General features: G+C 39.3%; 1 protein-coding gene across 2 annotated transcripts in view; it reads right to left on the bottom strand.

The window, feature by feature from the left end:
- ATRIP (ATR interacting protein) overlaps positions 1-25977 on the bottom strand; it is a 236748-nt gene that overhangs the window by 92632 nt on the left and 118139 nt on the right. For both annotated transcript variants that reach the window (XM_053721193.1, XM_053721194.1), the window contains exon 10: positions 25454-25596. In XM_053721193.1, coding sequence (XP_053577168.1) covers positions 25454-25596 — 143 coding nt within the window. The remainder of the gene's footprint in view (positions 1-25453; positions 25597-25977) is intronic.

The raw sequence follows: 25977 nt of genomic DNA, 5'->3' as shown, positions 1-25977 counted from the left end.
CATCTAATAACAATCACATCAGTAATGTAGTGAGTCACCATCTAATATAACATCATCAGTAATGTAGTGAGTCACCATCTAATATCACATCAGTAATGTAGTGAGTCACCATCTAATAACAATCACATCAGTAATGTAGTGAGTCACCATCTGATAACAATAACATCAGTAATGTAGTGAGAGTCACCATCTAATAACAATCATATCAGTAATGTAGTGAGTCACCATCTAATAACAATCACATCAGTAATGTAGTGAGTCACCATCTAATAACAATCACATCAGTAATGTAGTGAGAGTCACCATCTAATAACAATCATCAGTAATGTAGTGAGTCACCATCTAATAACAATCACATCAGTAATGTAGTGAGTCACCATCTAATAACAATCACATCAGTAATGTAGTGAGTCACCATCTAATACACATCAGTAATGTAGTGAGTCACCATCTAATAACAATCACATCAGTAATGTAGTGAGTCACCATCTAATATCACATCAGTAATGTAGTGAGTCACCATCTAATATCACATCAGTAATGTAGTGAGTCACCATCTAATAACAATCACATCAGTAATGTAGTGAGAGTCACCATCTAATAACAATCATATCAGTAATGTAGTGAGTCACCATCTAATAACAATCACATCAGTAATGTAGTGAGTCACCATCTAATAACAATCACATCAGTAATGTAGTGAGTCACCATCTAATAACAATCACATCAGTAATGTAGTGAGTCACCATCTAATAACAATAACATCAGTAATGTAGTGAGTCACCATCTAATAACAATCACATCAGTAATGTAGTGAAGTCACCATCCTATACGATAACATCAGTAATCGTAGTGAGTCACCATCTAATATCACATCAGTAATGTAGTGAGTCACCATCTAATAACAATCACATCAGTAATGTAGTGAGTCACCATCTAATAACAATCACATCAGTAATGTAGTGAGTCACCATCTAATAACAATCACATCAGTAATGTAGTGAGTCACCATCTAATAACAATCACATCAGTAATGTAGTGAGTCACCATCTAATAACAATAACATCAGTAATGTAGTGAGTCACCATCTAATAACATAACATCAGTAATGTAGTGAGTCACCATCTTATAATCACATCAGTTAATGTAGTGAGTCACCATCTAATAACAATACAATCAGTAATGTAGTGAAGTCACCATCTAATAACGATCACATCAGTAATGTAGTGAGTCACCATCTAATAACATCACTCAGTAATGTAGTGAGTCACCATCTAATACATCACATCAGTAATGTAGTGAGTCACCATCTAATAAACAATCACATCAGTAATGTAGTGAGTCACCATCTAATATCACATCAGTAATGTAGTGAGTCACCATCTAATAACAATCACATCAGTAATGTAGTGAGGTCACCATCTAATAACATTCACATCAGTAATGTAGGTAGTCACCATCTAATAACAATCACATCAGTAATGTAGTGAGTCACCATCTAATAACAATCACATCAGTAATGTAGTGAGTCACCATCTAATAAACAATCACATCAGTAATGTAGTGAGTCACCATCTAATAACAATAATATCAGTAATGTAGTGAGTCACCATCGAATAACAATCACATCAGTAATGTAGTGAGTCACCATCTAATAACGGATCACATCAGTAATGTAGTGAGTCACCATCTAATAACAATCACATCAGTAATGTAGTGAGAGTCACCATCTAATAACAATCACATCAGTAATGTAGTGAGTCACCATCTAATAACAATCACATCAGTAATGTAGTGAGTCACCATCTTAATAACAATCACATCAGTAATGTAGTGAGTCACCATCTAATAACAATCACATCAGTAAGTGTAAGATGAGTCCCCATCTAATAACAATCACAACAGTAATGTAGTGAGTCAGCCCATCTAATAACAATAACATCAGTAATGGTAGTGAGGTCACCATCTGATAACAATCACATCAGTAATGTAGTGAGTCACCATCTGATAACAATAACATCAGTAATGTAGTGAGAGTCACCATCTAATAACAATCACATCAGTAATGTAGTGAGTCACATCTAATAACGATAACATCAGTATTGTAGTGAGTCACCATCTAATATATATCAGTAATGTAGTGAGTCACCATCTAATATCACATCAGTAATGTAGTGAGTCACACATCTAATAAACAATCACATCAGTAATGTAGTGAAGTCACCATCTAATATAACATCAGTAATGTAGTGAGTCACCCATCTAATATCACATCAAGTAATGTAGTGAGTCACCATCTAATAACAATCACATCAGTAATGTAGGTGAGTCACCATCTAATAACAATCACATCAGTAATGTAGTGAGTCACCACTCTAATAACAATCACATCAGTAATGTAGTGAGTCACCATCTAATAACAATCACATCAGTAATGTAGTGAGTCACCATCTAATAACGATAACATCAGTAATGTAGTGACGTCACCATCTAATAACAATCACATCAGTAATGTAGTGAGTCACCATCTAATAACGATTACATCAGTAATGTAGTGAGTCACCATCTAATATCACATCAGTAATGTAGTGAGTCACCATCTAATAACAATCACATCAGTAATGTAGTGAGAGTCAACATCTAATAACGATCACATCAGTAATGTAGTGAGTCACCATCTAATAACAATCACATCAGTAATGTAGTGAGTCACCATTCTAATAACAACCCACATCAGTAATGTAGTGAGTCACCATCTAATAACGATAACATCAGTAATGTAGTGAGTCACCATCTAATAACAATAACATCAGTAATGTAGTGAGTCACCCATCTAATATCACATCAGTAATGTAGTGAGTCACCATCTAATAAACAATCACATCAGTAATGTAGTGAGAGTCACCATCTAATAACGATCACATCAGTAATGTAGTGAGTCACCATCTAATAAACAATCACAATCAGTAATGTAGTGAGTCACCATCTAATAACAATCACATCAGTAATGTAGTGAGTCACCATCTAATAACTATCACATCAGTAATGTAGTGAGTCACCATCTAATAACAATCACATCAGTAATGTAGTGAGTCACCATCTAATAACAATCACATCAGTAATGTAGTGAGTCACCATCTAATAACAATCACATCAGTAATGTAGTGAGTCACCATCTAATAACAATCACATCAGTAATGTAGTGTGAGTCACCATCTAATAACAATCACATCAGTAATGTAGTGAGAGTCACCATCTAATAACAATCACATCAGTAATGTAGTGAGTCACCATCTAATAACAATCACATCAGTAATGTAGTGAGTCACCATCTAATAACAATCACATCAGTAATGTAGTGAGTCACCATCTAATAACAATCACATCAGTAATGTAGTGAGTCACCATCTAATAACAATCACAACAGTAATGTAGTGAGTCACCATCTAATAACAATCACATCAGTAATGTAGTGAGTCACCATCTGATAACAATCACATCAGTAATGTAGTGAGTCACCATCTGATAACAATAACATCAGTAATGTAGTGAGAGTCACCATCTAATAACAATCATATCAGTAATGTAGTGAGTCACCATCTAATAACAATCACATCAGTAATGTAGTGAGTCACCATCTAATAACAATCACATCAGTAATGTAGTGAGAGTCACCATCTAATAACAATCACATCAGTAATGTAGTGCAGTCACCATCTAATAAACAATCAACATCAGAATGTAGTGAGTCACCATTCTAAACAATCACATACAGTAATGTAGTGAGTCACCATCTAAATCAACGTCACATCAGTAATGTAGTGAGTCACCATCTAATAACTATCACATCAGTAATTGTAGTGGAGCACACCCATCTAATATCACAATCAGTAATGTAGTGAGTCACCATCTAAATAAGGCAATCACATCAGTAATGTAAGTGAGTCACCATCTAAAAACGATCACCATTCACGTAATGTAGTGATTCACCATCTAATAACAATCACATCAGTAATGTAGTGAGTCACCATCATAATACACAATCACATCAGTAATGTAGGTGACGTCACCATCTAATAACAATCACATCAGTAATGCTAGTGAGTCACCATCTAATAACAATCACATCAGTAATGTAGTGAGTCACCATCTAATAACAATCACATCATGTAATGTAGTGAGTGGTCACCCATCTAAATAACAATCACCATCTAGTAATGGTAGTGAGAGTCACCATCTAATAACAATCACATCAGTAATGTAGTGAGTCACCATCTAATAACAATCACATCAGTAATGTAGTGAGTCACCATCTAATAACAAATCACATCAGTAATGTAGTGAGTCACCATCTAATAACAATCACATCAGTAATGTAAGTGAGTCACCATCTAATAACAATCACAACAGTAATGTAGTGAGTCAACCAATCTAATAACAATTAACATCAGTAATGTAGTGAGTCACCATCTGATAACAATCACATCAGTAATGTAGTGAGTCACCATCTGATAACAATAACATCAGTAATGTAGTGAGAGTCACCATCTAATATAACAATCACATCAGTAATGTAGTGAGTCACCATCTAATAACGATAACATCAGTAATGTAGTGAGTCACCATCTAATATCATATCAGTAATGTAGTGAGGTCACCATCTAATACTCAATCAGTAATGTAGTGAGTCACCATCTAATAACAATCACATCAGTAATGTAGTGAGTCACCATATAATATCCACATCAGTAATGTAGTGAGTCACCCATCTAATATCACATCAGTAATGTAGTGAGTCACCCATCTAATAACAATCACATCAGTAATGTAGGTGATCACCATCTAATAACATCACAACAGTATTGTAGTGGAGTCACCATCTAATAACGTTAACATCACAAGTGAATGTAGTGAGTCACCATCTAATAACAATCACATCAGTAATGTAGTGAGCTCACCATCTAATAACGATAACATCAGTAATGTAGTGAGTCACCATCTATATATCACATCAGTAATGGTAGTGAGTCACCATCTAATAACAATCACATCAGTAATTGTAGTGAGAGTCACCATCTAATAACGATCACATCAGTAATGTAGTGAGTCACCATCTAATAACAATTCACATCAGTAATGTAGTGAGTCACCATCTAATAACAATCACATCAGTAATGTAGTGAGTCACCATCTAATAACGGATAACATCAGTAATGTAGTGAGTCACCATCTAATAAACGATAACATCAGTATTGTAGTGAGTCACCATCTAATAGCACATCAGTAATGTAGTGAGTCACCATCTAATAACCACATCAGTAATTTAGTGAGTCACCATCTAATAACGATCACGATCAGTAATGTAGTGAGTCACCATCTAATATCACATCAGTAATGTAGTGAGTCACCATCTAATATCACTATCAGTAATGTAGTGAGTCACCATCTAATAACAATCACATCAGTAATGTTTTGAGTCACCATCTAATAACAATCACATCAGTAATGTAGTGAGTCCACCATCTAATAACAATCACATCAGTAATGTAGTGAGTCACCATCTAATAACAATCACATCAGTAATGTAGTGAGTCACCATCTAATAACAATCATATCAGTAATGTAGTGAGTCACCATCTAATAACAATCACATCAGTAATGTAGTGAGTCACCATCTAATAACGATAACATCAGTAATGTAGTGAGTCACCATCTAATATCATATCAGTAATGTAGTGAGTCACCATCTAATAACAATCACATCAGTAATGTAGTGAGTCACCATCTAATAACAAACACATCAGTAATGTAGTGAGTCACCATCTAATATCACATCAGTAATGTAGTGAGAGTCACCATCTAATACAATCACATCAGTAATGTAGTGAGTCACCATCTAATAACAATCACATCAGTAATGTAGTGAGTCACCATCTGATAACGATAACATCAGTAATGTAGTGAGTCACCATCTAATAACAATCATATCAGTAATGTAGTGAGTCACCATCTAATAACTATCACATCAGTAATGTAGTGAGTCACCATCTAATAACATCACATCAGTAATGTAGTGAGTCACCATCTAATAACAATCACTTCAGTAATGTAGTGAGGTCACCATCTAATAACGATCACATCAGTAATGTAGTGAGTCACCATCTAATAACAATCACATCAGTAATGTAGTGAGTCACCATCTAATAACAATCACATCAGTAATGTAGTGAGTCACCATCTAATAACAATCACATCAGTAATGTAGTGAGTCACCATCTAATAACTATCACATCAGTAATGTAGTGAGTCACCATCTAATATCACATCAGTAATGTAGTGAGTCACCATCTAATAACAATCACATCAGTAATGTAGTGAGAGTCACCATCTAATAACATCACATCAGTAATGTAGTGAGTCACCATCTAATAACAATCACATCAGTAATGTAGTGAGTCACCATCTAATAACAATCACATCAGTAATGTAGTGAGTCACCATCTAATAACAATCACATCAGTAATGTAGTGAGTCACCATCTAATAACAATCACATCAGTAATGTAGTGAGTCACCATCTAATAATCACATCAGTAATGTAGTGAGTCACCATCTAATAACAATCACATCAGTAATGTAGTGAGTCACCATCTAATAACAATCACATCAGTAATGTAGTGAGTCACCATCTAATATCACATCAGTAATGTAGTGAGTCACCATCTAATAACAATCACATCAGTAATGTAGTGAGTCACCATCTAATAACAATCACATCAGTAATGTAGTGAGTCACCATCTAATAACGATAACATCAGTAATGTAGTGAGTCACCATCTAATATCATATCAGTAATGTAGTGAGTCACCATCTAATATCACATCAGTAATGTAGTGAGTCACCATCTAATAACAATCACATCAGTAATGTAGTGAGTCACCATCTAATATCACATCAGTAATGTAGTGAGTCACCATCTAATATCACATCAGTAATGTAGTGAGTCACCATCTAATAACAATCACATCAGTAATGTAGTGAGTCACCATCTAATAACAATCACATCAGTAATGTAGTGAGTCACCATCTAATAACAATCACATCAGTAATGTAGTGAGTCACCATCTAATAACAATCACATCAGTAATGTAGTGAGAGTCACCATCTAATAACAATCATATCAGTAATGTAGTGAGTCACCATCTAATAACAATCACATCAGTAATGTAGTGAGTCACCATCTAATAACGATAACATCAGTAATGTAGTGAGTCACCATCTAATATCACATCAGTAATGTAGTGAGTCACACATCAGTAATGTAGTGAGTCACCATCTAATAACAATCACATCAGTAATGTAGTGAGTCCCACATCTAATATCACATCAGTAATGTAGTGAGAGTCACCATCTAATATCACATCAGTAATGTAGTGAGTCACCATCTAATAACAATCACATCAGTAATGTAGTGAGTCACCATCTGATAACAATAACATCAGTAATGTAGTGAGAGTCCCCATCTAATAACAATCATATCAGTAATGTAGTGAAGTCACCATCTAATAACAATCACCCAGTAATGTAGTGAGTCACCATCTAATAACAATCACATCAGTAATGTAGTGAGAGTCACCATCTAATAACAATCATATCAGTAATGTAGTGAGTCACCATCTAATAACAATCACATCAGTAATGTAGTGAGTCACCATCTAATAACAATCACATCAGTAATGTAGTGAGTCACCATCTAATATCACATCAGTAATGTAGTGAGTCACCATCTAATAACAATCACATCAGTAATGTAGTGAGTCACCATCTAATATCACATCAGTAATGTAGTGAGTCACCATCTAATATCACATCAGTAATGTAGTGAGTCACCATCTAATAACAATCACATCAGTAATGTAGTGAGAGTCACCATCTAATAACAATCACATCAGTAATGTAGTGAGTCACCATCTAATATCACATCAGTAATGTAGTGAGTCACCATCTAATAACAATCACATCAGTAATGTAGTGAGTCACCATCTAATAACAATCACATCAGTAATGTAGTGAGTCACCATCTAATAACAATCACATCAGTAATGTAGTGAGTCACCATCTAATAACAATCACATCAGTAATGTAGTGAGTCACCATCTAATACAATCACATCAGTAATGTAGTGAGTCACCATCTAATAACAATAACATCAGTAATGTAGTGAGTCACCATCTAATATCACATCAGTAATGTAGTGAGTCACCATCTAATAACAATCACATCAGTAATGTAGTGAGTCACCATCTAATAACAATCACATCAGTAATGTAGTGAGTCACCATCTAATAACAATCACAACAGTAATGTAGTGAGAGTCACCATCTAATAACAATCACATCAGTAATGTAGTGAGTCACCATCTAATAACAATAACATCAGTAATGTAGTGAGAGTCACCATCTAATAACAATCACATCAGTAATGTAGTGAGAGTCACCATCTAATATCACATCAGTAATGTAGTGAGTCACCATCTAATAACGATCACATCAGTAATGTAGTGAGTCACCATCTAATAACGATAACATCAGTAATGTAGTGAGTCACCATCTAATATCATATCAGTAATGTAGTGAGTCACCATCTAATATCACATCAGTAATGTAGTGAGTCACCATCTAATAACAATCACATCAGTAATGTAGTGAGTCACCATCTAATATCACATCAGTAATGTAGTGAGTCACCATCTAATATCACATCAGTAATGTAGTGAGTCACCATCTAATAACAATCACATCAGTAATGTAGTGAGTCACCATCTAATAACAATCACATCAGTAATGTAGTGAGTCACCATCTAATAACAATCACATCAGTAATGTAGTGAGTCACCATCTAATAACAATCACATCAGTAATGTAGTGAGAGTCACCATCTAATAACAATCATATCAGTAATGTAGTGAGTCACCATCTAATAACAATCACATCAGTAATGTAGTGAGTCACCATCTAATAACGATAACATCAGTAATGTAGTGAGTCACCATCTAATATCACATCAGTAATGTAGTGAGTCACCATCTAATAACAATCACATCAGTAATGTAGTGAGTCACCATCTAATAACAATCACATCAGTAATGTAGTGAGTCACCATCTAATATCACATCAGTAATGTAGTGAGAGTCACCATCTAATATCACATCAGTAATGTAGTGAGTCACCATCTAATAACAATCACATCAGTAATGTAGTGAGTCACCATCTGATAACAATAACATCAGTAATGTAGTGAGAGTCACCATCTAATAACAATCATATCAGTAATGTAGTGAGTCACCATCTAATAACAATCACATCAGTAATGTAGTGAGTCACCATCTAATAACAATCACATCAGTAATGTAGTGAGAGTCACCATCTAATAACAATCATATCAGTAATGTAGTGAGTCACCATCTAATAACAATCACATCAGTAATGTAGTGAGTCACCATCTAATAACAATCACATCAGTAATGTAGTGAGTCACCATCTAATATCACATCAGTAATGTAGTGAGTCACCATCTAATAACAATCACATCAGTAATGTAGTGAGTCACCATCTAATATCACATCAGTAATGTAGTGAGTCACCATCTAATATCACATCAGTAATGTAGTGAGTCACCATCTAATAACAATCACATCAGTAATGTAGTGAGAGTCACCATCTAATAACAATCACATCAGTAATGTAGTGAGTCACCATCTAATATCACATCAGTAATGTAGTGAGTCACCATCTAATAACAATCACATCAGTAATGTAGTGAGTCACCATCTAATAACAATCACATCAGTAATGTAGTGAGTCACCATCTAATAACAATCACATCAGTAATGTAGTGAGTCACCATCTAATAACAATCACATCAGTAATGTAGTGAGAGTCACCATCTAATAACAATCATATCAGTAATGTAGTGAGTCACCATCTAATAACAATCACATCAGTAATGTAGTGAGTCACCATCTAATAACGATAACATCAGTAATGTAGTGAGTCACCATCTAATATCACATCAGTAATGTAGTGAGTCACCATCTAATAACAATCACATCAGTAATGTAGTGAGTCACCATCTAATATCACATCAGTAATGTAGTGAGAGTCACCATCTAATATCACATCAGTAATGTAGTGAGTCACCATCTAATAACAATCACATCAGTAATGTAGTGAGTCACCATCTAATAACAATCACATCAGTAATGTAGTGAGTCACCATCTAATAACAATCACATCAGTAATGTAGTGAGTCACCATCTAATAACAATCACAACAGTAATGTAGTGAGAGTCACCATCTAATAACAATCACATCAGTAATGTAGTGAGTCACCATCTAATAACAATAACATCAGTAATGTAGTGAGAGTCACCATCTAATAACAATCACATCAGTAATGTAGTGAGAGTCACCATCTAATATCACATCAGTAATGTAGTGAGTCACCATCTAATAACGATCACATCAGTAATGTAGTGAGTCACCATCTAATATCACATCAGTAATGTAGTGAGTCACCATCTAATATCACATCAGTAATGTAGTGAGTCACCATCTAATAACAATCACATCAGTAATGTAGTGAGTCACCATCTAATAACAATCACATCAGTAATGTAGTGAGTCACCATCTAATATCACATCAGTAATGTAGTGAGTCACCATCTAATATCACATCAGTAATGTAGTGAGTCACCATCTAATAACAATCACATCAGTAATGTAGTGAGTCACCATCTAATAACAATCACATCAGTAATGTAGTGAGTCACCATCTAATATCACATCAGTAATGTAGTGAGTCACCATCTAATATCACATCAGTAATGTAGTGAGTCACCATCTAATATCACATCAGTAATGTAGTGAGTCACCATCTAATAACGATCACATCAGTAATGTAGTGAGTCACCATCTAATAACAATCACATCAGTAATGTAGTGAGTCACCATCTAATATCACATCAGTAATGTAGTGAGTCACCATCTAATAACAATCACATCAGTAATGTAGTGAGTCACCATCTAATAACGATCACATCAGTAATGTAGTGAGAGTCACCATCTAATAACAATCACATCAGTAATGTAGTGAGTCACCATCTAATAACAATCACATCAGTAGCTGAAAAAGTACGGCGGTCTGGCCTTACCGAGTATTAAATACTATAATCTGATTTCCATAGCCAAGTTTGCTATAGATTGGCTTACTGAAGAAGACTATGTAACAAATATAAAAATAGAACAAGAAATCGTAGCTCCATTCAAATTTAGAAGCACTGCTACATTGCCCAGCTGCTAAATTACCTAGCACGGTTTCTAAACTATTGACTTATGTAAACGTAGTGAAGGCGTGGAAGAGACTTTGCGATTTAATGGGACATAATTTTAGAGCATCGCAATATATAGTAGGAAATCAAGATTTTCTGCCAGGTCTTCATAATAGTATATACAAAGAATCGCAAATGAAGGGGATTGAGTATTTAGTGCAAATTAAACAAGATGATTCAGAATTAATTTAATCTTATGAGAGTATTTCATAAAAATCTGCATTACCAGCAAAGATTTTTTTTGCATATTTTCAGCTGAGGAATTATTATAGTCAGATACAACAGTTGTATGGGTTCAGATGGGGTACGCAGGTGATACCGAATGGGCTTAAACTATATAAGGCAGGAGTGCATAAATAAGGAAAAGCTAATAAATAATTTCCCAACAATAACAGAACAGTCTATTATGAAAAGTATTATGCTAGCGGAATTAGCTACGGAATCTGTGAGCTGGAGGGAATCGCAATTTAAATTAGTTAATTTTTACCTGACCCCCTATAGGATTTCAAAATGGTCTAAAGACCATCAGAAATTGTATGTAGTAAATGTAAGAAGGAGAGGGTAGATATTTTACATTGTATGTGGTCATGTACAAAAATTAGAAAATTCTGGTTTAAGGTTAACTATTGGTTAAATAAGTTTTTAGAGACGAGGATAATTTTTTCAGATTTTTACTGCTTTTTTCTATATTATGATCAATCTCATACTAATATTTGTGCTCAAAATCTAGTTAATACGGTTATTTTGGCCACACAGAATCTTATATTAAGAAGCTGGAAAGAATCTAAGGTTCCTAGCATAGCTTAACTAGTCAATAAAATATATGCACAAATGACCTTTGAATTACATGATATAAAATTGTTCTCTGAATCACGCATGAAGGAATTTTTCGTAAAATGGAAGAAAATTATTTTAGCATGGCCAATTGCAGTACAATTGCAATTTATTGCCCCTATTAGGAAATCAGAAACCTTCCTTACTTTATTGATGGCGGATTGTCTCCCTCAAACATGGTCGCCAGACATTAGAAGAGGTATTTAATCAAACTAAGTAGGATAATCAATAGGGTCAGGGAATTATACGGAGGTTAGGGGTGGGAGAGAGAGGGAAGGGGTTCCTTCTTTTTTTTTTTCCTCTTTCTTTTCTGGTTTTGTTTTTGTTGTGTTATATGGTGTTATGTAATTTACTTGTGAGAAAATGGTATCCATTCAGGGATAAAGAAGATACTATAGTACCATTAAGATAAAATAGCATCAGCAATGCTGGTCCTTTTTTCATGCTTGTTGGAGTATAATGGGGAAAACAGCCTAGGGTTGATTCTTAGTAATGTAATATAGGTTCAAGTATTTTCTTTAAGTATTTTGATAGCGTTTCACATGCTGAGTTACAACTGGATCGATAAAGTTTTATATGATGGGAACTAAAATATGTGATGCTTTTCTGTTCTAGACTCCTGTTTCTTTGCTTTTTAGAAAAAGGAAATTTATGCTTACCTGATAAATTTGTTTCTTTTACGATATGACGAGTCCACGGATTTCATCCTTACTTATGGGATTACGCCTCCTGGTCAGCAGGAGGCAAAGAGCACCACAGCAGAGCTGTATATATATAGCTCCTCCCTTCCCTCCCACTCCAGTCATTCGACCGAAGTTAGGAAGAGAAAGGAAAAGCCAAGGTGCAGAGGTGACTGAAGTTTAACAAAAATAAATAAATACCTGTCTTAGAAAATGACAGGGTGGGCCGTGGACTCGTCAAATCGTAAAATAAACAAATTTATCAGGTAAGCATAAATTTCCTTTTCTTTTACAAGATACGACGAGTCCAGAGATTTCATCCTTACTTATGGGATACAATACCAAAGCTATAGGACACGGATGAAAGGGAGGGACAAGTCAGGAAGCTAAATGGAAGGCACCACTGCTTGAAGAACCTTTCTCCCAAAAACAGCCTCGGATGAGGCAAAAGTATCAAATTTGTAAAATTTTGAAAAAGTGTGAAGAGACGACCAAGTTGCAGTCTTGCAAATCTGTTCAACAGACGCATCATTTTTAAATGCCCATGATGAAGCCACAGCCCTAGTGGAATGAGACGTAATACTTTCAGGAGGCTGCTGTTCAGCAGTCTCATGTGCAAAACGGATGATACTCTTCAGCCAAAAAGAAAGCGGTAGCCGTAGCTTTCTGGCCCCTACGTTTTCCAGAAAAAACAAGAAATAATGAAGATGATTGACTAAATTCTTTTGTCGTCTGCAAGTAAAACTTCAGGGCACGGACCACGTCCAAGTTATGCAACAGACGCTCCTTCTTAGAAGAAGGATTAGGACACAAGGAAGGAACAACAATTTCCTGATTAATATTTTTATTAGAAACAACCTTAGGAAGGAAACCAGGTTTGGTACGTAACACCACCTTATCAGAATGGAAAATAAGATAAGGAGAATCACATTGTAATGCTGAAAGCTCAGAAACTCTGCAAGCAGAAGAAATAGCAACCAAAAATAAAACTTTCCAAGATAACAACTTAATATCTATGGAATGCATAGGTTCAAACGGAACCCCTTGAAGAACATTAAGAACTAAATTCAAACTCCAAGGAGGAGCAATTGGTCTAAACACAGGCCTGATTCTAGTCAGAGCCTGACAAAAAGATTGAACATCTGGAACATCTGCCAGACGTTTGTGTAGCAAAATAGACAAAGCAGAAATCTGTCCCTTTAAGAAACTTGCTGACAACCCTTTCTCCAATCCTTCTTGGAGAAAAGATACAATCCTGGGAATCCTAACCCTACTCCATGAGTAGCCCTTGGATTTGCACCAATAAAGATATTTACGCCATATCTTATGGTAAATCTTTCTATCAACAGGCTTACGTGCCTGAATCAAGGTATCAATGACCGAATCAGAGAACCCTCTCTTAGATAAAATCAAGCGTTCAATCTCCAAGCAGTCAACTGCAGAGAAACTAGATTCGGATGATGGAAGGTCCCTGAATGAGAAGGTCCTGCCTCAAGGGAAGCGTCCACGGTGGCAGAGAGGACATGTCCACCAGATCGTCATACTAAGTCCTGCGAGGTCACGAAGTGAGCAATGAGAATCACCAAAGCCCTCTCCTGTTTGATCCGAGCGATCACCCGGGGAAGGAGAGCAAACGGTGGAAACATATAAGCTAGATTGAACGACCAAGGCACTGCCAAGGCATCTATCAGTTCGGCCTGAGGATCCCTGGACCTGGATCCGTATCTCGGGAGCTTGGCATTCTGACGAGACGCCATCAGATCCAATTCCGGTCGGCCCCATCTGAGAATCAGAGTGGCAGAGACCTCCGGATGGAGTTCCCACTCCCCCGGATGAAACGTCTGTCTGCTTAAAAAGTCCGCTTCCCAGTTGTCCACTCCTGGGATGTAGATTGCTGACAGATAACAAGAGTGAGCCTCCGCCCATCGAATTATCTTGGATACTTCTGTCATCGCTAAGGAACTCCTTGTTCCTCCCTGATGATTGATGTAAGCCACAGTCGTGATGTTGTCTGACTGAAAACGGATGAATTTGGCCGAAGCCAACTGAGGCCAAGCCTGAAGCGCATTGAATATTGCTCTAAATTCCAGAATATTGATTGGAAGTAGAGACTCCGACCGAGTCCACACACCCTGAGCCTTCAGAGAATTCCAGACTGCACCCCATCCTAGTAGACTGGCGTCCGTTGTCACTACCACCCATGAGGGTCTGCGGAAGCACGTCCCTTGGGACAAATGATCCGGCGACAACCACCAAAGAAGAGAGTCTCTCGTCTCCTGATCCAGATCTATCTGAGGAGACAAATTTGCATAATCTCCATTCCACTGCCTGTGCATGCACAGCTGCAGCAGTCTGAGATGAAAACTAGCAAACGGAATGATGTTCATTGCTGCCACCATCAATCCAATTACCTCCATGCACTGAGCCACTAATGGCCGAGGATTGAACTGAACTGAAGGGTTCGGCATGTATTGAGAATCTTTAACTTTCTGACCTCTGTCAAGAAAATTTTCATGGACATGGAATCTATTAAGAGTTCCCAGGAAGGGAACCCTGGACTGTGGAATTAATGAATTCTTTTCTAGATTCACCTTCCACACGTGAGTCCTCAGAAAGGACAGAACCATGTCTGTATGAGACTTTGTCAGATGGTAAGACGACGCCTGGATCAGAATATAGTCTAGATAAGGCGCCACTGCAATACCCCGCGGCCTGAGACCCGCCAGAAGGGACCCTAGAACCTTCGTGAAGATCCTGGGTGCTGTGGCCAACCCGAAGGGAAGAGCCACGAACTGAAAATGTTTATCCAGGAAGGCAAACCTTAGGAACTGATGTTGATCCTTGGGGATAGGAATATGAAGGTGTGCATCCTTCAAGTCCACGGTAGTCATATATTGACCCTCCTGGATCAATGGTAGAATTGTTCGAATAGTCTCCATCTTGAGAAACTTGTTTAGACTCTTGAATGGGTCTGAACGTTCCCTCCTTTTTGAGAACCACAAAAAGATTTGAGTAAAACCCCTGCCCCTGTTCCAGTATTGGAACGGGACGAATTACTCCCATAGTAGAGAGGTCTTTTACACAATGTAAGAACGCCTCTCTTTTTATCTGGTCTACAGACAATCGTGAAAGAAGAAACCTCCCCCTTGGGAAAGAATTTTTGAATTCCAGTTGATACCCTTGGGACACGATTTCCAGTGTCCAGGGGTCCTGAACATCTCTTACCCAAGCCTGGGTAAAGAGAGAAAGTCTGCCCCCTACTAGATCCAGTCCTGGATCGGGGGCCGCCCCTTTATGCTGTCTTGGGAGCAGCAGAGGGCTTCTTGGGTTGTATACCTTTGTTCCAAGCCTGGTTGGGTCTCCAGACGGCCTTGGCTTGAGCAAAACTCCCTTCCTGTTTAGCGGAAGAATAAGCGGGGACTCCTTTGAAGTTCCGAAAGAAACAAAAATTATTTTGTTTACCCCTCAGTTTAGCTGCTTTATCCTGAGCTAGGAGATGACCCTTACCTCCCGTAATGTTAGAAATTATTTCTTTCAAGTCAGGCCCGAACAGGGTTTTCCCTTTGAAAGGAATAGCCAAAAGCTTTGACTTAGATGACACATCAGCAGACCAAGACTTTAACCATAACGCTCTACGCGCTAAAATGGCAAATCCGGCATTCTTAGCCGCCAACTTGGCAATCTGAAAGGCGGTGTCCGTAACAAAAGAATTAGCCAGCTTAAGAGCCTTAATTCTATCTAAAATTTCCTCTAAATGAGTCTCAGCCTTAAGAGACTCTTCTAAGGCGCCAAACCAGAAGGCGGCCGCAGTTGTGACTGGCACAATGTAGGCCGTCGGTTGTAACAGAAAAACTTGGTGAATAAAACAAAATTTATGCTTACCTGATAAATTTCTCTCTTGTGGTGTATCCAGTCCACGGGTTCATCCATTACTTGTGGGATATTCTCCTTCCCAACAGGAAGTTGCAAGAGGACACCCACAGCAGAGCTGTCTATATAGTTCCTCCCCTAACTGCCACCCCCAGTCATTCGACCGAAGACAAGCAAGAAAAAGGAGAAACTATAGGGTGCAGTGGTGACTGTAGTTTAAAAATAAAAAACACCTGCCTTAAAGTGACAGGGCGGGCCGTGGACTGGATACACCACAAGAGAAATAAATTCATCAGGTAAGCATAAATTTTGTTTTCTCTTGTAAGGTGTATCCAGTCCACGGGTTCATCCATTACTTGTGGGATACCAATACCAAAGCTTTAGGACACGGATGAAGGGAGGGACAAGGCAGGAACTTAAACGGAAGGCACCACTGCCTGCAAGACCTTTCTCCCCAAAATAGCCTCCGAGGAAGCAAAAGTATCAAATTTGTAGAATTTAGAAAAAGTATGAAGCGAAGACCAAGTCGCCGCCTTACAAATCTGTTCAACAGAGGCCTCATTTTTAAAAGCCCATGTGGAAGCTACCGCTCTAGTGGAATGAGCATTAATTCTTTCAGGAGGCTGCTGGCCAGCAGTCTCATAAGCTAAACGGATTATACTTCTCAGCTAAAAAGAAAGAGAAGATGCCGAAGCCTTTTGGCCTCTCCTCTGTCCAGAGTAGACAACAAACAATGCAGATGTTTGACGAAAATCCTTAGTAGCTTGTAAATAAAACTTTAAAGCATGAACCATGTCAAGATTGTGTAATAGACGTTCCTTCTTTGAAGAAGGATTAGGGCACAGTGACGGAACTACAATCTCCTGATTGATATTCTTATTAGATACCACCTTAGGAAGAAATCCAGGTTTGGTACGCAACACTACCTTATCTGTATGGAATATCAGATAAGGGGAATCACACTGTAAGGCAGATAACTGAAACTCTTCGAGCCGAAGAGATAGCTACCAAAAACAGAACTTTCCAAGATAAAAGCTTGATATCTATGGAATGCAGAGGTTCAAACGGAACCCCTTGAAGAACTTTAAGAACTAAATTTAAACTCCATGGTGGAGCAACAGGTTTAAACACAGGCTTGATTCTAACTAAAGCCTGACAAAACGCCTGAACGTCTGGAACATCTGCCAGACGCTTGTGCAGAAGAATAGACAGAGCAGAAATCTGTCCCTTTAAGGAACTAGCTGACAATCCCTTCTCCAATCCTTCTTGGAGAAAGAATATCCTAGGAATCCTGATTTTACTCCATAAGTAACCCTTGGATTCACACCAATGAAGATATTTACACCATATCTTATGATAGATTTTCCTGGTGACAGGCTTTAGAGCCTGAATTAAGGTATCAATGACCGACACGGAGAAACCACGTTTTGATAAAATCAAGCGTTCAATCTCCAAGCAGTCAGCCGCAGAGAAATTAGATTTGGATGTTTGAATGGACCTTGGAGTAGAAGGTCCTGCCTCAGCGGCAGAGTCCATGGTGGAAGGGATGACATGTCCACCAGATCTGCATACCAAGTCCTGCGTGGCCACGCAGGTGCTATCAAAATCACCAAAGCTCTCTCCTGCTTGATCTTGGCAATCAGACGAGGGAGGAGAGGAAATGGTGGGAACACATAAGCCAGGCTGAAGGACCAGGGCACTGCTAGAGCATCTATCAGCGCTGCCTGGGGATCCCTTGAGCTGGACCTGTTACAGGGAAGCTTGGCGTTCTGACTAGACGCCATCAGATCTACTTCTGGTTTGCCCCATAGTTGAATCAGCTGGGCAAATACATCTGGATAGAGCTCCCACTCCCCCGGTTGAAAAGTCTGCCGACTTAGAAAATCCGCCTCCCAGTTCTCTACTCCAGGGATATGGATAGCTGAGAGATGGCAAGAGTGAACCTCTGCCCATAGAATTATCTTTGAAACCTCCAACATTGCCAGGGGGCTTCTTGCCCCCCCCTGATCGTTGATATAGGCTACAGTCGTGATATTGTCCGACTGAAATCTGATGAACCTGACCGCAGCTAGTTGAGGCCAAGCCTGAAGAGCATTGAATATTGCTCTCAGTTGGAATTCAGGGAATTCCAAACTGCGCCCCAGCCCAGAAGGCTGGCATCTGTCGTGACTATAGTCCACTCTGGCCTGCGGAAACTCATTCCCCTGGACAGATGGACCCGAGAGAACCACCAGAGAAGAGAATCCCTGGTCTCTTGATCCTGATTTAGCAGAGGGGACAAATCTGTGTAATCCCCATACCACTGATTGAGCATGCAAAGTTGCAGTGGTCTGAGATGCAGGCGGGCAAACGGAACTATGTCCATTGCCGCTACCATTAGGCCGATTACTTCCATACACTGAGCCACTGACGGCCGAGAAGTGGAATGAAGAGCACGGCAGGAAGTGAGAAGCTTTGATAACCTGACCTCTGTCAGAAAAATTTTAATTTCTACTGAATCTATCAGTGTTCCTAGGAAGGAAACTCTTGTGAGAGGGGAGAGAGAACTCTTTTCTTCGTTCACCTTCCACCTGTGAGACCTCAGAAAAGCCAGAACAATGTCCGTATGGGACTTGGCGATTTGAAAAGTCGACGCCTGTATCAGAATGTCGTCTAGGTAAGGAGCCACCGCTATGCCCCGTGGCCTTAGAACTGCCAGTAGGGACCCTAGAACCTTCGTAAAGATTCTTGGTGCCGTGGCTAACCCGAAGGGCAGAGCCACGAACTGGTAATGCCTGTCTAAGAAGGCGAACCTGAGGAACTGATGATGATCTCGGTGAATCGGAATGTGTAAATAAGCATCCTTTAAGTCCACGGTAGTCATATTGACCCTCCTGGATCATAGGGAGGATGGTTCGGATAGTCTCCATCTTGAAGGATGGGACCCTGAGAAATTTGTTTAGGATCTTGAGATCCAAGATTGGTCTGAAAGTTCCCTCTTTTTTGGGAACTATAAACAGATTTGAATAGAAGCCCTGCCCCTGTTCCTCCCTTGGAACTGGGTGGATCACTCCCATAACCAGCAGGTCTTGAACACAACGTAAGAATGCCTCTCTCTTTATCTGGTTTACAGATAATTGTGAGGGATGAAATCTCCCCTTTGGAGATGAAGCTTTGAAGTCCAGAAGATATCCCTGGGAAACAATCTCTAATGCCCAGGGATCCTGGACGTCTCTTGCCCAAGCCTGGGCGAAGAGAGAGAGTCTGCCCCCCAGTAGATCCGGTCCCGGATCGGGGGCTACTCCTTCATGCTGTCTTAGAGGCAGCCGCAGGTTTCTTGGCCTGCTTCCCCTTATTCCAAGCCTGGTTAGGTCTCCAGACTGGTTTGGACTGGGCGAAATTTCCCTCTTGTTTTGCATTAGAGGAAACTGAAGCTGCGCCACTCTTGAAGTTTCGAAAGGAACGAAAATTATTCTGTTTGGTCCTTAACTTATTGGACCTATCCTGAGGAAGGGCGTGACCTTTTCCTCCAGTAATATCAGAAATGATCTCCTTCAGACCGGGCCCGAATAGGGTCTGTCCCTTGAAGGGGATGTTAAGAAGCTTAGACTTTGAAGTAACGTCTGCTGACCAGGACTTAAGCCATAGCGCCCTACGCGCCAAAATGGCAAAACCTGAATTCTTAGCCGTTAGCTTGGCTAAATGAAAAATGGCGTCAGAAATAAAGAAGTTAGCTAACTTAAGAGCTTTAATCCTGTCTAGAATATCGTCGGGGTCTCCACCTGTAGAGCCTCCTCAAGAGACTCAAACCAAAAAGCCGCTGCAGCAGTAACTGGGGCAATGCATGCAAGAGGCTGGAGAATAAAACCTTGATGTATAAAAATTTTCTTAAGGAGACCCTCCAATTTTTTATCCATAGGATCTAGGAAAGCACAACTGTCCTCAACGGGGATAGTTTGTACGCTTAGCTAGGGTGGAGACTGCTCCCTCCACCTTAGGAACCGTCTGCCACGAGTCCCGTATGGTGGCATCTATGGGAAACATCTTTTTAAAAGCAGGAGGGGGAGAGAACAGCACACCTGGTCTATCCCATTCCTTAGTAATAATTTCCGAAAACCTCTTAGGGACTGGAAAAACATCGGTGTAAACAGGTACTGCAAAGTATTTGTCCATTTTACACAATTTCTCTGGAACCACAATGGGGTCACAGTCATCCAGAGTCGCTAAAACCTCCCTAAGCAATAAGCGGAGGTGTTCAAGCTTAAATTTAAACGCTGTCATCTCAGAATCAGACTGAAGCAACGCCTTCCCTGAGTCTGAAATGTCACCCACAGATAGAAGCTCACCTGCCTCGGCTTCTGAGCATTGTGAGGGTATATCGGACACAGGCAATAAAGCATCAGAAAGCTCTGTATTAATTCTAGCCCCAGAGCTGTCTCGCTTTCCTTGTAGCCCTGGCAGTTTGGAGAATAGCTCTGTGAGGGTAGCATTCATAACTGCCGCCATGTCCTGTAAGGTAAAAGAATTAGACGCGCTAGATGTACTTGGCGTCACTTGAGCGGGAGTTATAGGTTCTGACACATGGGGAGAGTTAGATGGCATAATCTCCCTCTTTTTAGTCAGAGAATCCCCTGGAAATAAATCTTTAAGCGCCATAATATGGTCTTTATAGTTTATAGAAATTTCAGTACATTTGGTACACATTGTAAGAGGGGGTTGCACAATGGCTTCCAAACATATTGAACAAGGAGTTTCCTCTATGTCAGACATGTTTAACAGACTAGTAAATGAGACAAGCAAGCTTGGAAAACACTTTAATAAAGGTGAAACAGCAATTAAACAAAAACGTTACTGTGCCTTTAAGAGAAAAAACTAGCACTTAAACTGCAAAACAGTGAAAAAATACAGTAAAATCTTTGAAATTTTTACAGTATGTGTAAGGGACTAAAGCAACATTGCACCCACTTGCAAATGGATGATTAACCCCTTAGGCCCCAAACCGGATTGAAAAAAGTTAAAAAACGTTAAAAATCAATTGCGCACCATGCCACAGCTCTGCCGAGGCTCCTACCTGCCCTTAAATACGATTTGTGCAGAATAACCCCTTTGAAATGGTTCTCAGATGCCAGAGGACTCTTCTAGGGAAGCTGGATGTCTCAGTCTGTATTAAAACTGCACAGTTAGAGTGCTAAAATAGGCCCCTCCCACCATGTACTGGATGTCAGAGGGGCCTTAAGAAAATACTCCTGGGAGTATCTGACTAGCCATGTGGAAACTAGGCCCCAAATAAAGACTTATCTCCCTCAGAGAAAAAACGTCCTATTTATGAAATCATGTAAACGTTTTGTCACTAAGCAATATGAATATTAACATGAGTATTACCCTGTTATGTAAGCATGATCCCAGTCGCTGTTATATCACTGCATCAGGCTTACCTCAAATACACAAGGCTCTGTTAGCATTTTCTAGAACTTATTCCTCTCTCTAGAAATAAAAATACTGAACATACCTCAAAGCAGGTAATCTGCAGGCCGTTCCCCCAACTGAAGTTTTCCCATATTCATCAGTATGTGTGAGAACAGCAATGGACCTTAGTTACAAACCGCTAAGATCATCAAATCTCCAGGCAGAATTCTTCTTCTAATTTCTGCCTGAGAGAAAAACAGTACAACGCCGGTACCGTTTAAAAATAACAAACTCTTGATTGAAGGTAAAACTACACTAAGTCACCACATATCTCTTGATACTTCCTTTCTTGTCGAGAGTTGCAAGAGAATGACTGTGGGTGGCAGTTAGGGGAGGAGCTATATAGACTGCTCTGCTGTGGGTGTCCTCTTGCAACTTCCTGTTGGGAAGGAGAATATCCCACAAGTAATGGATGAACCCGTGGACTGGATACACCTTACAAGAGAAATAACTTCTTTAGAAGACCCTCCAACTTTTTATCCATAGGGTCTTTGAAAGCACCACAATCCTCAATAAGAATAGCAGTATGCTTAGCCAGGGTAGATATAGCTCCCTCCACCTTAGGGACTGTTTGTCAAGAGTCCCAGACGGTGTCAGCTATGGGAAACATTTTCTTAAAATTAGGAGAAGGTGAGTACGGGATACCCGGTCTTTCCCATTCCCGCATAATAATTTCCAATATTCTCTTAGGAACCGGAAAAACATCAGAGTAAGCAGGCACTTCTAAATATATGTCCATCTTACACAATTTCTCTGGTGGAACCACAATAGAGTCAGTCATCCAGAGTCGCTAAAACCTCCCGAAGTAACTGGCGGAGGTATTCAAGCTTAAATCTAAATGACATTATGTCCGAGTCCATCCGAGGTAACACACTTCCCGAGTCGGAAAGTTCCCCCTCAGACAGAAGGTCCCTGACCCCCAATTCAGATCCCTGTAAGGGTACATCGGAAATAGCCATCAAAGCATCAGAAGACGCAGGGATCAGAGTGGCCTCTGTCCTACTGCGTTTGCCCTGCAATACTGGCAACTTAGACAAAACCTCTGTAAGGGTAGATGACATAATTGCAGCCATATCCTGCAGTGTAAATGAAGTGGACGCGGTTGAAGAACACGGCGTCGCCTGGGTGGGCGTTAAAGGTTGTGACGCTTGGGGAGAAAGTAGCGGCATACCCTGATTCTCCTCAGTCTGAGAATCATCCTTAGACATATTTGCATTAAAGAAAATCTGTTCTTTACATTGTAAGGCCCTTTCAGTACGTGAGGGACAAAAAGTAAGAGGGGGTTGCACATTGGCATCTAAAACACATAGAACATGTACTTTCCTGAAGTTCAGACATGTTAAACAGACTAGCAATAGCAATAATAGTCGTTCTTTACTTGATATAATGAAACTCTGAGTCAAAACATATACTAAAAAAAAATTTTGACTAAAAAGTGTACTGCGCCTTTAAATAATAAAAGCGCAACTATTTTTCTGTTATCAGACAAAACAACGTCTGCAGCAATAAAAAATGCCCTTATGTGCCCAAAATAGCTTAACAATATTGCACCACTTGTTAGGTTAAGTTATAAATCAATTTATAACAATTTTATCAGTTTTATAAATTTATATTTATTCAGGCCCCTGCACCTCGCCACAGCTCTGCTGCGGCGCCTACCTGCCCCCAGATCACACTGAAGAAACGTTCTCAAGTCTCAATGTACCCTAGAGTACAAAACTGAGCTAGGCCCCACCGGAGCCTCAGAACCTTGCTGCCGATCCGGAACACGCACTGCGCGGCTGAGCGTGTGAAAATAGGCCCCGCCAACCGTGGGCGTAACTCTTAGCCTTACCGAGACCCGCATGGGTAAATAAAAAATAAAAAAAAATGTCGGTCCTCCAACTACATTAAAGCCATGTGCCCCTCTTATACACACTCCACACAATAAGCGCATCTCAGTGAATATTGTCTCCTGCCAAGCCAGTTATAGCGTAACGACAGCCAGCAACCACGTCAGCCAGCAACCGCATCTCCCAGCGTCAGCCCACAAAAGTGAAACACAACACACTATTAAATAAGTAAAATAAAAGGGAATTCCAGGTACACCATTTCTCCTATAGTGTATACTGATTACCCCTCCCAGTTAGGGAATAATGTCAGCCTGTTCTGATGTATCAAGTCTCCCCAGAAACAAAAGATTGAACATACCTCAATGCTGCTTGTAGCATGACACCGTTCTCCACACTGAAGAGGTTTCTTTACACTACCTTCAACTGCTCTGGGGGAACCAGCATAGATCTTAGATAAAGTTTGCTAAGATCATCAACATCAGGGCAGAAAAATAAAATGTCTCCACTCCTCTTGGGAAGTTATAGACTGACGATTTCTCCCTGAGATAAATATTACTCACTGGCACCATTTTAAAATAAAAAACTTCTTGATTGAATTATCTAAACTAACACCTCACTTTACCTCTTCATATCACTAACACAGGCAAAGAGAATGACTGGAGTGGGAGGGAAGGGAGGAGCTATATATACAACTCTGCTGTGGTGCTCTTTGCCACTTCTTGCTGACCAGGAGGCGTAATCCATAAGTAAGGATGAAATCCGTGGACTCGTCATATCTTGTAAAAGAAATATGTAAATATAACAAAACAAAAATCAAAACAAAAAAAAACAGTACAATTATTTGTTTTAATTGTGTCTCTTCATTTCCTTTGTTGAAATGTAGCACCTTCCCCATGCAAGCATACTGAGGTAGGCTAAGGAAGGTGTATGTGTCTTAAGCACTATATATACAGTATAACAATGTTGCAACAGACCATCCAATGCCATTATCAACATGTGCACAGTGTTTTTATGTGCACACTATAGGCATCAGCTGCTACTGAGCATGTGCAAGAGCTCACAGTTTATACATATATGAGTCTGTGATTGGTTGATGGTTGTCACAGGATACAGGGGTCAGGCAAATTGAAGTTCGCTTTTAAATTTGTCAGAAGAAAAATATACTGCTAATTTAATATTCAGAGTAAATGTTTCTGCATTGTCTTTTTATTATGACTCCATTTGGCTACCAGAAAGGGCTGCTATGCATTACACATCAATGTTCTCGCCATCCAGCTGGTTAATCAATGAACAAAAACCAGCATTTGATATCACTTATTGTCACCTTCTGATCAGATTCTAAATGGGGGTGTGGTAGGTACAGCCAATGGATTAAGAGGAATAGACCAAAGAAATAAAAAATACCTGAGCGAGTACACAGCAGGTCGGTCAATTTCTGGTGATCAGTGAGGACTGCCAGGAGCCGAACGGTCATATGTGCCACGGGGATTGGGGAATCTGGAGACAAACACTGCTGCAAGGCGGGACGGGCAAATAAGCTGTGGAAACTTCAGAGAAACACACTGTCAGCGTTTGGCAGTTAGAAGAACATAAACTCAGTGTTAGCATGCATGTGAGAGCACTATTTATACATTGTATTTTATGCAATAAGTTAAAAGGGATAGTCTAGGCAAAATGAAACTTCTCATGATTCAGATAGAGCAGCAATTTTAAGCAACTTTCTCATTTACGCCTATTTTAATTTTTTCTTCGTTCTCTTGTTATCTTTATATGAAAAGGCAAGAATGTAAGTTTAGGAGCTGGACCATTTTTGGTTCAGCATCTGGGGGTAGCGCTACCTGATTGGTGTCTAAATGTGCTGAACCAAATATGGGCCGGCTCCTAAGATTACATTCCACCTTCTTCAAATAAAGATACCAAGAGAACGA

This window comes from Bombina bombina, chromosome 7, assembly GCF_027579735.1.
Source record: "Bombina bombina isolate aBomBom1 chromosome 7, aBomBom1.pri, whole genome shotgun sequence".
Classification (NCBI taxonomy): Eukaryota; Metazoa; Chordata; class Amphibia; order Anura; family Bombinatoridae; genus Bombina; species Bombina bombina.
The sequence above is the reverse complement of the archived record's forward strand: the minus strand, read 5'-3'. Positions and strand labels throughout refer to the sequence as shown.